We start from the raw sequence: 12,488 nt of genomic DNA, 5'->3' as shown, positions 1-12,488 counted from the left end.
CCTTCCAGATAAACTGCAAGCTGTGCCTCCTGTTCACCTCGACCTCGATTTTCAAATGAATGTTGTTAGAGTGGAGGTTATTATAAAATGCAGTATCATCACGCCAATTTGGAGTGATTGTGCTCCACTTCACATTTCCCTTAGCTGGCAACCTGACTAGATGTAATATAATGCTCGCTCAGTCCAGTGGCACATTTAAAATGTAATGAGATTATCGTTAGTTTTATTTATTAGTAGTGATCAATAACACTCAAAAAGCACATTTATTTGTACTGCACTGTCACATTTAAGAAGTCTACCATCTGCTTCACTCTGACCATATATTGCCCTTATAGGACATTCAAAATAAACAATCTAAAGTCCATTAATATCAGACCAATTAACACAAGAATAAGCCGATCTCTCTTCACAGCGCGTCAGCGGAGAGCCGTTGTTTAAATCAAGTTTTCTGCCTCTCTGCATTCACTCTCTGACATGCTCCCTCGCCTGAATGTAATTAAGCTGTTAATCTCCAGTGGATGCTCCTCATCACACACCTAAACTTAGCCTGATTTATGCCTCGTTACTGAAACAGCACATCATTAATAGATATGATGTGCACAGAAACGTGCAATGAAAATGTTGTGTGTATTTTAGTTTGGATGGCACACCTTTATTGACAGATAAAGGGGAACCTCAGCATTTTTTCAGGTCTGTGAGCACACATCAGTGATTTTATGTACAGTATATACTGAGGGCGGCTCAGTTTGTTTTTGTTCAAGGTTTTTTTTTGTTTTTTTTGTTTTTTTTTGGTCCCTAAACCCAGATTTCTAGATCTTAGGCCACTTAAAACATCACTCACACAAGTGTGTCAGGTATACTTGTCATTGTTATTTATTTGTTATCAGAGATTGAAGTTTAGCTCTGGTATCGATTGCAGTTTGGAAGGACATGGATTCTCTCAATGCTAAGTAGTATTTTGTTACTTTATGTACTTTGTTATTGTTAGAAACTAATCCAAATCTGATCTGAGGGACATTTTTAAACAACATGAATATCAAAATAACTATATCATTGACTCAGTGCTATTTTTCTGCCATCAGAAACCATGACATGTGTGTACTTGTGTGCGTGTGTGAATGTCTGGTTTGATCCGTTCAACTGGCAATGACACTTCCATAGTCAAAGTAATGTATAAGTAAAAGTAAAAACACATTTAACGGACTAATCTTAAATAGGAACGTACATGTACTGTTAATTTTAGTTACAGCTATTTTGAGCATTTTTTTTTTTTTAATTATGTGAGAAGGAAAATTCTGTCTCACTTTCCTTGAACTTAATTAACAGCTTCTACATGGCAAACAGCATGTGTTAATGCTGATACTTAAACTATGTGTGCACTTGTTTGTGTGTGTGTTTGTTTATTTACCATGATGATGCCTGTGTGTGTGTGTGTGTGTGTGTGTGTGTGTGTATATGTGTGTCTTTGTGTGTGTGTCTTTGTGGTGTGTGTGTGTTAGAGTCGTCAGCTGGAGTCAGAGACGGGGACGACGGAGGAACACAGTCTGAACAAGGAGGCCAGGAAGTGGGCGACCCGAGTGGCCAGGGAGCACAAGAACGTCATTCATTACAAGAGAGTAAGATGGACACACACACTCTCGTGCTCGTGTTTGTCACGTTTTTTTTTTTTAAATGTACTTATTTAAAGACACGTTAATAAAGTACGTGTTTGTCTCTGTGTTGTTTCCAGTCTCTGGAGGAGTGTGAGAGCCATGGCTTGCCGACCACAGAGCAAGGCAGACTAGACCTAGAGCTAAAGATAGAAGACACCAAAGAAAACATACGCAAAGCTGAGGTCTGTGTCATCATCATCATCATCATCGCTGACATTTGTATTGTTCATTATAGGATAGTTTCTTGGTGGTGAAAAGCTGAATTGGCTTCTTCAGAGGACTGTGATCCTTCCTCTTGGATCCATGTTACACGTCATAAAAACATCTTTCATTCCTTCTCGGCTTCCTCCCCCTCACTTTGTGTTCTCACTCCCTCTCTTTTCCTTCCAGATTGCACTTGCAGCGATATATCTATCATCAATGTATTGATTTCTCACAGATGCAACGTGTCATACTGTGAATGAGATCGCTGCCTCGCTAACTTTCTCACTTCCACTCCGTCTCTCCTGTCTCTCATTAGTATCTGCATCCCTTTTCGTTTCTCCCTTTCTTTCTCATCTTTCATTTTGAGTCATTCCCTCACTACTGTTGCCACCTTCCTCGTCTGGGTAGTACGTATCTGGCACCCTCTGCTGGTAGTTACAAACTTCCATTCCTCCCGAGGTTGCTCTCTTCATGTTATGAGATATTATCACAAATTAAGATTAAGTACAGTTGTTGTGCATTTAATCTCGCCAGTTTATCTCACGTAGAGTTGTACACTACAAGAATGTAATCTCAGTTTATACAGAATAATTAGGACGTGTTTTCATGTGAACACACCATCTCTCTTTTTTTACCCCTATCTCGTCGTCCATCTCCTCTGCTTCATTCGCTCTCGCTCACAGTGCGTCTGTCTGCCGCGCTGTTCCCCGCATTACCTTGAGTACGGTGATGAATATTGTATGAGCTCATTTGAAACAAATGGCCTCGTCACAGAGCTATTATCACAGAATTATAAAGGGAGAGCAGCACAAAGACATGATGCAGGTTTGATTACAGCATTATCAGAATGTAGACGGTCAAAGCACTGAAGTCCTGTCTTCATTCCATCAGGTATTTTTGTGCAGTAAACACTTCCTCTAAAAGCCAGGAATACATTTATTTTTTAATAGAGAAGGCAACCTATATCCAACCTATATGAGTGATATTTTGTGGACTAAACAATATTTAGTCCCTGGATCATTGAGTTATAGTGTTTTGGAATTATATAAGAAAGAGTCTATTAGTCTATTTCCTTGCCTCTAATTTTAATTTACACACTTTGAAGAATAATGTTTTTTTCTATCTAGACATTTTATTTAAAAGACAAGGGAGCATGAATATTAGTTCCTTTGATTCATGTTGTGTTTCAGTTGTTAGCGTCATTGTTTTTTTTTTTTTATCTTCAAAAATAGTTTATATTAAAATGCCACTGAGGCTTTTGCGTAAATGAACATAATTAGAAACAATAGCAAGATAGTGCTCACATTGTCACGGTAAAGGTGAAATTAATAGTAATGACGTTTTTCTGTTACGTGGTTATAAGGAGATCAAACCACTGCCATTTAGATACAGTCTGTCTCCTGTTCTTGTTTCAAAGTCATACATCTATTCTTCAACAGTACACTCCTCTATCTTCACTGGAATCCTCTTCTCGGCTCAGTTTAAATGGAGTTTAAACATGCTTTCAGAAGCTTCTCTGCTTTTATGGCCTTTGAAAGATGCAGAAACGTACGACAGACGCGCCTTTCTCTGAAATGACTAAAGCAGACATTACAAATGCATCATGCCGTGATCGAGTAGTGCGTGTTGCGATAAAATTCAATTACAAATGACCATCACTGTAAAGTATTACATATTCTCTTTTATTATTAAAGATAATGACAGCATGCCCCAGGCTAGTCCTCCTACTCTGCTGGAGCTTTTATTATAAATGAAACAATACATATCAGAGAGGATAGAAGAGAATAAAGCATTCCAGTGAGTCTGTGACACCGTCCTAGACTTGAATCAGAGAGTCTGATACTGTCGTGGCAAAAGAATGTAATTTCATTAAAAGGTCTCTGTCTGTTTCAAAAAGATGAAGACCTTTATTTGACAATTTGCGTTCCGTCGTTCTTGTTAGCGCTCTCTAGTAGAGCAGAAAAGTGTTTGAAATTCTCTATTTTGAAATGACTCAACCGAGGATGAATGAGTGGGAACACTTACAGAAATATGCCGTCTTCCTTCTAACAAGCTGTTGAAGGCTGCTCTCAAACTGGCTCCACAAAACAGTCTGGCCTTATTAGCACTTGGCATCAGCATCTGTCAGACACAGAGGAGGCTGTGCTGCCACTACAGCACAGGCAAGCAAATGAAAAAGGAAGTGTTTTATTCTTGTATTTTTAGCAAATGTAACGGGCACAGTCGCGGAGATGTCTCCGTATACACTGGATTTTAGTTCTCAAAATCCGGTGGACGTATTATTTGCACAAAAACAGACAAATCCGGTTATATAACTGCAAAGACTTGGTCACGCTGAATGTTTTGGGTCACACTGTACAAAAAAAAATTGTAAAAAAAAAACCCCTCAAATGACAAGTAAGCAGCATCCTGAATGGACTGTTGCACATTCTGTAAATCATTAATAGCTTTAATTCAGCGTGTTAATGGTTCAACAAAAAAAACCTGGATCTCCGGGGTTGGTGCTTTTGTCCAGTTTTTTGTCAGATGCATCCAGCAGAAAGGTTCTCATGCGCTTTATTGATCAAGGCGAGCGAAGGAGTCTGTCAATCTGTCTCTGTGGGAGGGAGGCGTCGCCTATTAATCTGCCTTGTCAGCAGGTGAGAGAGGAAAGAAGTGGGTAATGAAGGGGCAAATTGATGGAAACGGTGAGAGATGGAGAAAAGAGAAAAAAAAAGCAGAGATAAAAAAAAGAGGTGAGACAGACTGACTGTAAATCAGAGAACACAGCAAACATCAGGTGTTCATAGCTGATTAGAAGAACATTTTGAGAGACTACGTGACACTGATTCAAACGTCTTTTCATCAAATTTGTGTATTTATTCATCTGAATAAATATCATGTACCATGACACTTAGTTATTTTAAGGTCTGCTCAAGTATACAGGTTCACTCGAGGTCCTTCTCCCCAGTGTTCTTTTTCTCTAATCACTACACATGCAGTTGATACTTGGTGTTTTGTTTCCACATCGTGACTAAAAATGTTTGTCTTCTTGTTTTTGTGCGGTTAAAGGTGAAAGGTGCCGTTTTTGAAATGTACAGATCAAACTGATTGAAACCTGTGTGGTTAATACCTGCTGTCACTCAGTATGGGCCTTTTTTTGCCTTTGATTTAAGCAGAAATAAAGATAAATCGCATTTTTTTTACACTTTTTTTTAAATTGTCATAGTTGCGTTCATCATTCCTCACAGTCAAGATAAGATTTTAATCCTTTAATTAGGTGGAATGGGCACAGAGTAGCTCTGTGAGAGAAATATTTTGCGTGCATACTCAAGAGGGTGCCAGTTTTAAATAAAATGGGATTTGTTTTTGACTTTAGATATATTTTATGAGAGAAAGAGTTGATGATATGTTTTAGTTATGTTTCTGACACGCACATTCCCTCCTATCTCCAAAGACAATAAAATTGAAAGCTGAAGCACGTTTGGACCTTCTGCGGCAAGTGGGAGTTTCTGTGGATACTTGGCTGAAGAGCGCCATGAACCAGGTGTGTTGGAGTTTGTTTGTGTGTGTGTGTGTGTCTGTCTGTCAGCCATATGTGAATAAACCCCCTCCCCACTCTTTCTTGGCATGCTGCAGGTAATGGAGGAGCTGGAGAATGAGCGTTGGGCCAGCTACACTTCCCATGATCCCTCACTGTCGGTGAGACACCTCCCCCCTCACTGTGTCTACATTGCTGCTTTCCTGCCAAGCCAGCAGAACCTCTGTTTTCACTGTGAAAACATGAACACGAAAGACTCTAAAACAATAACATAAACTCAATTTGTTTTACCTTTTAATAACATCAAGTTAATGATAATTGTTTTGTTACTGACTTGGCTGAAAAGCACATGGCAGCATGGTGGCCTCCTAAACCCATTTCAACTCATGATTATACCACTAAAGTGTGTCACTGTGTGTTAGTCACATAACTGGTGTTGGCCCAGCATGCACTCTACAAGATGAACACCAAAAATGAACTTTTTAACTCCACGTTTTTGACTCACTTTCATAAGAGTTTGTGGCTTGTGGCTGGGGTGCCCCCTGAACAAAGCACCCAATCCCCCATTGCTCCCTAGGCGCAGATAAGTGCTGCCCACAGCTCCTGTGCCCAGCTTGTGTGTGTGTGTGTGTGTGTGTGTGTGATATGGATGGGTTAAATGCAGAGGTCAAATTCACTATCACTGATTGGTGATAATGTTTTAATACTTCTTCAGACAACTCACTTCCTGAATGGTGTGAAACGCAAGGTAATTGACCTCAGCCCTGTTGCCTAATTATCTGTCATGTCATTTACAGCTTCTTAAAACGCCCCGTCACCACAGTGGAATACTGATTTATACCCACACGTTTTAGACTTGAGTACATGAGCTTTAATGTAAATGTCAAGCAAGGCTTAGCGCAGAAGCCTTGAAGGCCACTGAATGTGTGAATTAATTCTCCAGGTAGTTCATATCATCCATCCAATTTCTTCCACTTTATCCTCCACAGGAGGGTCACGGTGGGGGATGCTGTGCAAATCTCAGCTGACATAGGGCGATAGGAGGGGTACTACACCCCAGACCGTTTTCCAGTCCATCACAGGGCCACATATAGAGACAAACAACCATTCACTCTCACACCTACGGTCAATTTAGAGTGTCCAATTTACCTAATCCCCCATATTGTATGTTTTTGGACTGTGGGAGGAAGCCGGAGAACCTGGTGAGAGCTCTCACACACACGGGGAGAACATGTAAACTCCACGCATAAAGGCCCTTGTTCCAACCGGGGCTCGAACCCAATTCAGTCATTCGTCTAGTAGCTTGAGATGTTTGGAGATGATTAGTTCCTTGGTGAGAGTTGCTTAAAAAAAGAGTCCTTACATTTTTAGCCATGAATACAGTATTCTCAGTTCATCAGGTGTTTGTATTTCCAAATCTAGTCCAGTCATTTTGATTTAGTGACTTCAGTCATGGTGTAGAAACATCTCAGAGGTGATGAAGAGAAAGTAAGGCACCAGAGCTTAACTTCACATGTTATAGCAATGGCTCTGCAAACTTTTATCAGTGTTACATTTCACTTTCTAAGAATTGGAAGTGCAGCATAATGAGGGGGAAATATCGTATTTAGACATTTTAACACAAGGCTGCAACACAATAGAGCATTAATTTAGTGTTTACTGAATATTTCTCTACATGGATTTGTTTGTGTGTTTCTGAGTGTGTCCAAGTGTCTGTTAGCAGCACTAACAGTCTGCTGCTTTGGAAACACTTGACATTCTGCTCACATGATATTGCAGATTGCAGCTGATGCCAGAGAGAGAAAGAGAGAGAGTCTGGAGTCTGGAGAGTGAGGAAAAGAGATATAAGGAGAGATACGGGGAGAGACACAGAGGAGAATGATGGGGGTAGAAGGAGTGTGAGAGAAACTATTACTGAAGAATGAGCGAGCGAGCGAGCTGAGAAAGAGAAGAGTGGCTGTGATGTGGAGCAGGAGTGACAATTATGAAGTTAAAATATGGAAACAGAGGTGAGAGAGATGGAGGGATTGTGAGAAACTGGCAGTGAATATAGAACAAGACCATGTTGCAAAGCCACTGGAAAATCTTAACACGCATAAAGAACACGTCAATATAGATGTGATCTATGGGCACACTATTCTAATAACGTACATCCATTTCCAAGTACCTTATTACTCCAAGGGTTCAATCCTGCCATCTAAATTCTGTTGAGCTGCTTTATTAAGACTTTTCTTTATGGCAAGTCTTGGTAAAAAAAACTCTTCCTCCATCTGGTGTGGAGTCACATTAAGGATTCAGGCATGTGACAGCAGTCCAACAGCCTTTGATTGATGTCGAGTGCACTTGATGAGAGCTAAAGAAGGAGAAAAGGAAAACAGTAGTTAGCTGATTAGGGTAAGGTCAACAAGTCACCAACAATAATAAGAGAATAATGATAGAGGGATTATGAATAATAATCTGTAGAGGAGGCCACAGAAAAACAACAAGAGTAGGGAACAGGCACTTACTTCATTCCACTCCTCTTTATTAATACCGCCATGAAATACTGTCGTCCATGAACCCCGAAGTCCCTCAGACGGCCACTTCCTTCATTGCAATATCACTTTCCTCCATCACCAATAAAACCTGCATCTGGTCTTCATCCTGGCTGTTTTTTGGTACACACGCTGAAAGATGGATATTATGGCAACATTTTATTGGGTTATTAAAATACATACGGTTCATTATACTTTACGGATGGAGTGGACGGTCCTCGGGCTGAGTGGTCTGCTTTTAAATCACCGCGGTTGAGATAGAACAAAGGAGCGATGTAACAAAACAAACAGGCTGCCAACAGAGAAACGGGGCTGTTCAAGTCCTGCGAATATAAAGCTGCACATTGTCCACTGTCCAACTGTTTTGTTGGTTGCCATCATACTGTTACTACACTGGCAGCGCTGGAAGATTATATTTTGGCCTTTAGGGAAATAAATTAACACCTGCTAGCAGGCCACAGCAGTTATACACTTTTTAATTCAAGTGAGGGTATATCAATAGGACAGAAATGATAGTAAGCACAGCATGTAAACTACTTGGAATCATCACTTTGAATGGAGAGTCATCCTCCCCAGAGGACGACGCTTGGTGACTTTGGTTTCCCTCGGCTTTTCCTGTAGTAATATTTCCCTCCCCAACTACTGGATAGATTGTCATGAAATTACTTTTGTGATTTGATTTGCAATGCCATTTTTTTTTTTATGACAAATTTTAAAGGAGTAATTCACCGATTTGCATTTAGCGTTGTATTACTAGAATAGGGGTAGTATTTTTGAAGAATTGTGCTTCCCAACCTCAGTTTCCCCTGAGTCGAGAAATATCTTCATTCTTTTTTTGTTACGTGCCCACCAGTGACACTTGAAACTGCAACGCTAATTACGCACTTTTTAGACCCACTAGGGGGGACGGGACCTCATTCCCTGAATGTGAACAGTGTCCGCCATCTTTGCTAACAGTTAGGCTAACAGCTCAACAGCTAACAGTTCAACTCAGGGGAAACTGAGGTTGGGAAGCACAATTTTTCAAAAATACTTCCACTATTCTAGTAATACAAAGCTAAATGCAAATCGGACAAGTATTCCTTTGAGACAAAGCTCCTATTCTTTGTGTAATAGATTTAAAACAGAAACAGGGCACAATCAAACCATCTCACAAGTACTCTACATTCTAACACAAGGACGACAACTCAAAGATATGAGTTGTTTTCCGACATGAATGATTTACATTTGCATTGAAATAAGGATAATCAAAAATGGAAGAATTAAACTGCAGCCTTCGCAATTAGCTAATCTCGTTGTTTCAAATTGTGATTTTGATTTAATTCATTGTTCAGGAATGAACATTAATAACTTCAGGTTATCCCTGATGTTTTTCCTTCGTGCCAACATCACGAGCAAAAATGTGTCCAGTCCTTTGTTTTAAGACGATGGAGCTCATTATGTTTGCTAAACAATGGCACGTTATGTCATCAACGTACTGTGAATACTGTTCCCATTTGAGTGCTTTAATGAGCGTTACTTTAATGAGTAACTGTTTTATTTATTAAGAAGATCGCTTTTATTTTTCTGGGGTTTGGATTCCTCTCTCACAGAGACGAAACTAGTTTGTTTTGTGCCTCACTGTGTCGGTTTACTGTGTCAACAGAAATCTGATGACTCAACACAATGACTTAGGAGCGGGGACACACACACACACACACTCGCTCTCTGTTTTGTTGTGGTCAGGTAGCAGTGTGATGGATCTTTTTACCAGATAGATCACATGACCTTCCTTTATAAGCCAGTGAAGTTCTGCTGAAACAAAAGAGGGAGGGTTAGGTTCCTATGAAACGTTAGTCCCTTCCTTCACACCTGTGTCTGACACCTGCAGTACACACACACACACCGAGCTGGAATGACGGAAAAAGAAAAAGTCACACATCAGACAGAGACCGATATTGCAGCTTATAGAGAGAATTAGAAAAAGGTTTGGTTGATTTTTTAAAGTTCTTGAGCTGTTGTTTTTTTTGTATTTGGACAGCTCTTTGGTCTCTTTGTCCTTGTGGTAATCAAAGGTTGTTGCTAAATCCGTCCGCGTTTGTGTTCATGTCTTAAAGGGCACAGTGGACTTGGAGCGTGAGGAAGGCGAGGAGTGTGAGGAGAATATGGAGGTCTTCGACGACAGCAGCTCCAGTCCCTCGGGAACCCTTCGGAACTACCCACTCACTTGCAAAGTCCTGTATTCATACAAGGTGGGAAACAACACACTCTGCAGTTACGTGGGCACACCTACGCATGTTCACTGTCCGCAGCTCAGAGGGGAACACACACAACTCACAGTTTCAACACAGAGCATTTTGGCTGCTTTTTCCCATTACTATGTTAAAATGTACAGTACATACAGAGGCTATAAATATATATATATAATTCTTTTATTTCTCATTCCTCTGTCTGTAACACTGTTTGTCTCTGTGGTTCAGGCCTCTCAGCCGGACGAGTTAACTATTGATGAGCAGGAGATGCTGGAGGTCATCGAGGATGGAGACATGGAGGACTGGGTCAAGGTGATCAAACGAACGACAAAGCGTTTACTCCTTAGCTCTTTGTGTTGTGCACTATGTGCGTTTTTAAATGTGTGAAAGCGTGCATTTTTACGCATGAATGAACGGCACTTGTCTGTATGCGATTTCCAGGCTCGCAATAAGACGGGGCACGTTGGCTACGTCCCAGAGAAATACCTGCAGTTCCCGACCTCCAACAGTCTCCTGAGTATGCTCCAGTCTCTGGCGACGCTCGACGCTCGATCACACACCTCGTCCAATTCAACTGAGCCAGAGCTGCACTCTGGCTGCATCAATGGAGACACAAACAGTGAGTTAAGATAAATAATTGTGCGTGATAATATAATAAACTACATGCCTGGAGCTCTGGTAAAACAACATAGTTAAATTAAATGACTTTGTGTTTCCCCCATAATGAAGTTATTATGTGCCACTGAGTGAAGTTTTTTTTTCCCTCTTTACTGCTCCATTAAATTCCAGCTATATAAAACAGATTTTTCTAAGCAGTTTTATCCGAGAGAACAAGTGTAGGAGTGGTCTAGTGAGCAGTGCAGGGTAAAATAAGGTAAAGTTCATCAGTCTTTGAACTTGAAGGGCCAGCTCAATTTTTAAATGACAAAACCTTTTGATCATCTACTCTATTGTTTCTGATTGTAGATTTATGTATGATAGAATCTTTAAAGAGTGATTTTTCCTCCGAGAAATGTTGACCGTCCCTCCTGAGCGCAAACAAAGGAGTAAAACCACCTCAGGAAAGCAGCACTGGGTTGACATTAGAGCTGCAACTAACGATTATCTTCATAATCGATGAATCTGTCGATTATTTGTCTTTATCGAGTAATTGTTTGGTGCATAAAATGTCAGAAAACGTTAAAGGATGTTGATCAGTGTTTTTTTTGTTGTACGGAGCAAAGAAACCCGAAAATATTCACATTTAAGAAGCTGAAACAATCAGAAATCTTGTTTTAATCATGAAAAAAAGCTTCAAACTGATGTATCGATTATCAAAATAGTTGACTAATAATCGATTAACCAAGTCATTGTTTCAGCTCTAATTGACATCTTGTTATCTTTTACTTCTTTTTTACTATTTTCTGCAGCTGCTTTTGTATTCATACACTCTTTCTGACGTTATGTGTCTGCTCTGCCAGCGAATTCAAGAAATCCTGACGCCTAATTATCACAGTTATGCCTTTCTGTCTTTCCCATATCTCTCTTCCTCCAGCAGTGTGCACCATTCTCTTAATGACAATGAGCCACGCAGACAAGGAACTACTTTTTCCCAAAGAATAATTACTCTTTTTGTTTACCTCTTGTTATTGTCTTTCTCTTACTCTGTTTCTCCTGCAGTGGTTTATGTCCGTGCACTTTATGATTATGAGGGCCAGGCGGACGAGGAGCTCTCGTTCTCCGAGGGAGCCGTGATTCGCCTGTTGAGTCGTGACACTCAGACGGACGACGGTTTCTGGGAGGGCGAGCTCAATGGACGGGTGGGCGTCTTCCCCTCTGTACTGGTAGAAGATTTCACTGAAAATGGGGAGACCAGAGGAGGAGGAGGAGGAGGAGGAGGAGGGCTGGGTGACATACAGGTAAAGTGACACTCTCATGGATAACACACACAAAACATGTAACTCATTAAAGCAACTTTAAAACGGAGACTTCAGTAACACAAAGCAGAAACATTAAGGGTAGAGCAATACTACTCCACTGTGCTGAGTTCTTGCCGGTTTTCCCCTCCTTTCCTGCCTGTTGTACACTTCATCTGTCAGCAGAGTTCACAAACAGTGAATCATAGTTCCTGTAGCTCTCTGGTTTAAAAAAACAACAACTGAAAAAACCATACTGTAATCAAAGAGTGAGGCCTTATCTGTCCCACTGGGTGCTGCCCTATTAGAGTTTCAGCAGCAGGAAGGATACAGCCTCTCCCTTCCTAAAAGTCTGTAGTCATAACATAACTATCTATACTTTTTTAAGTCTAATGTGGTGATTAGTTAGAAAAGAAATAGATTCTTCCTTGATTACACATAAATACACGAAA

At 40.5% G+C, this 12,488-nt stretch overlaps 1 protein-coding gene across 5 annotated transcripts in view; it reads left to right on the top strand.

The window, feature by feature from the left end:
- Positions 1 to 12,488, top strand: part of LOC122773733 (F-BAR and double SH3 domains protein 2-like) — a 47,655-nt gene that overhangs the window by 32,654 nt on the left and 2,513 nt on the right. For 2 of the 5 annotated variants that reach the window (XM_044032622.1, XM_044032619.1), the window contains 8 exons: positions 1,509 to 1,616; positions 1,730 to 1,834; positions 5,293 to 5,382; positions 5,475 to 5,537; positions 10,007 to 10,141; positions 10,370 to 10,453; positions 10,583 to 10,760; positions 11,801 to 12,039. In XM_044032622.1, the coding sequence (XP_043888557.1) occupies positions 1,509 to 1,616; positions 1,730 to 1,834; positions 5,293 to 5,382; positions 5,475 to 5,537; positions 10,007 to 10,141; positions 10,370 to 10,453; positions 10,583 to 10,760; positions 11,801 to 12,039 (1,002 nt within the window). Of the gene's footprint in view, positions 1 to 1,499; positions 1,617 to 1,729; positions 1,835 to 5,292; positions 5,383 to 5,474; positions 5,538 to 10,006; positions 10,142 to 10,369; positions 10,454 to 10,582; positions 10,761 to 11,800; positions 12,040 to 12,488 lie in introns of all 5 variants that reach the window. The other 3 variants (XM_044032621.1, XM_044032618.1, XM_044032620.1) reach the window with 2 other exon arrangements.

The sequence above is a fragment of the Solea senegalensis genome, linkage group LG8 (genome assembly GCF_019176455.1).
Source record: "Solea senegalensis isolate Sse05_10M linkage group LG8, IFAPA_SoseM_1, whole genome shotgun sequence".
NCBI lineage: Eukaryota > Metazoa > Chordata > Actinopteri > Pleuronectiformes > Soleidae > Solea > Solea senegalensis.
The sequence above is the reverse complement of the archived record's forward strand: the minus strand, read 5'-3'. Positions and strand labels throughout refer to the sequence as shown.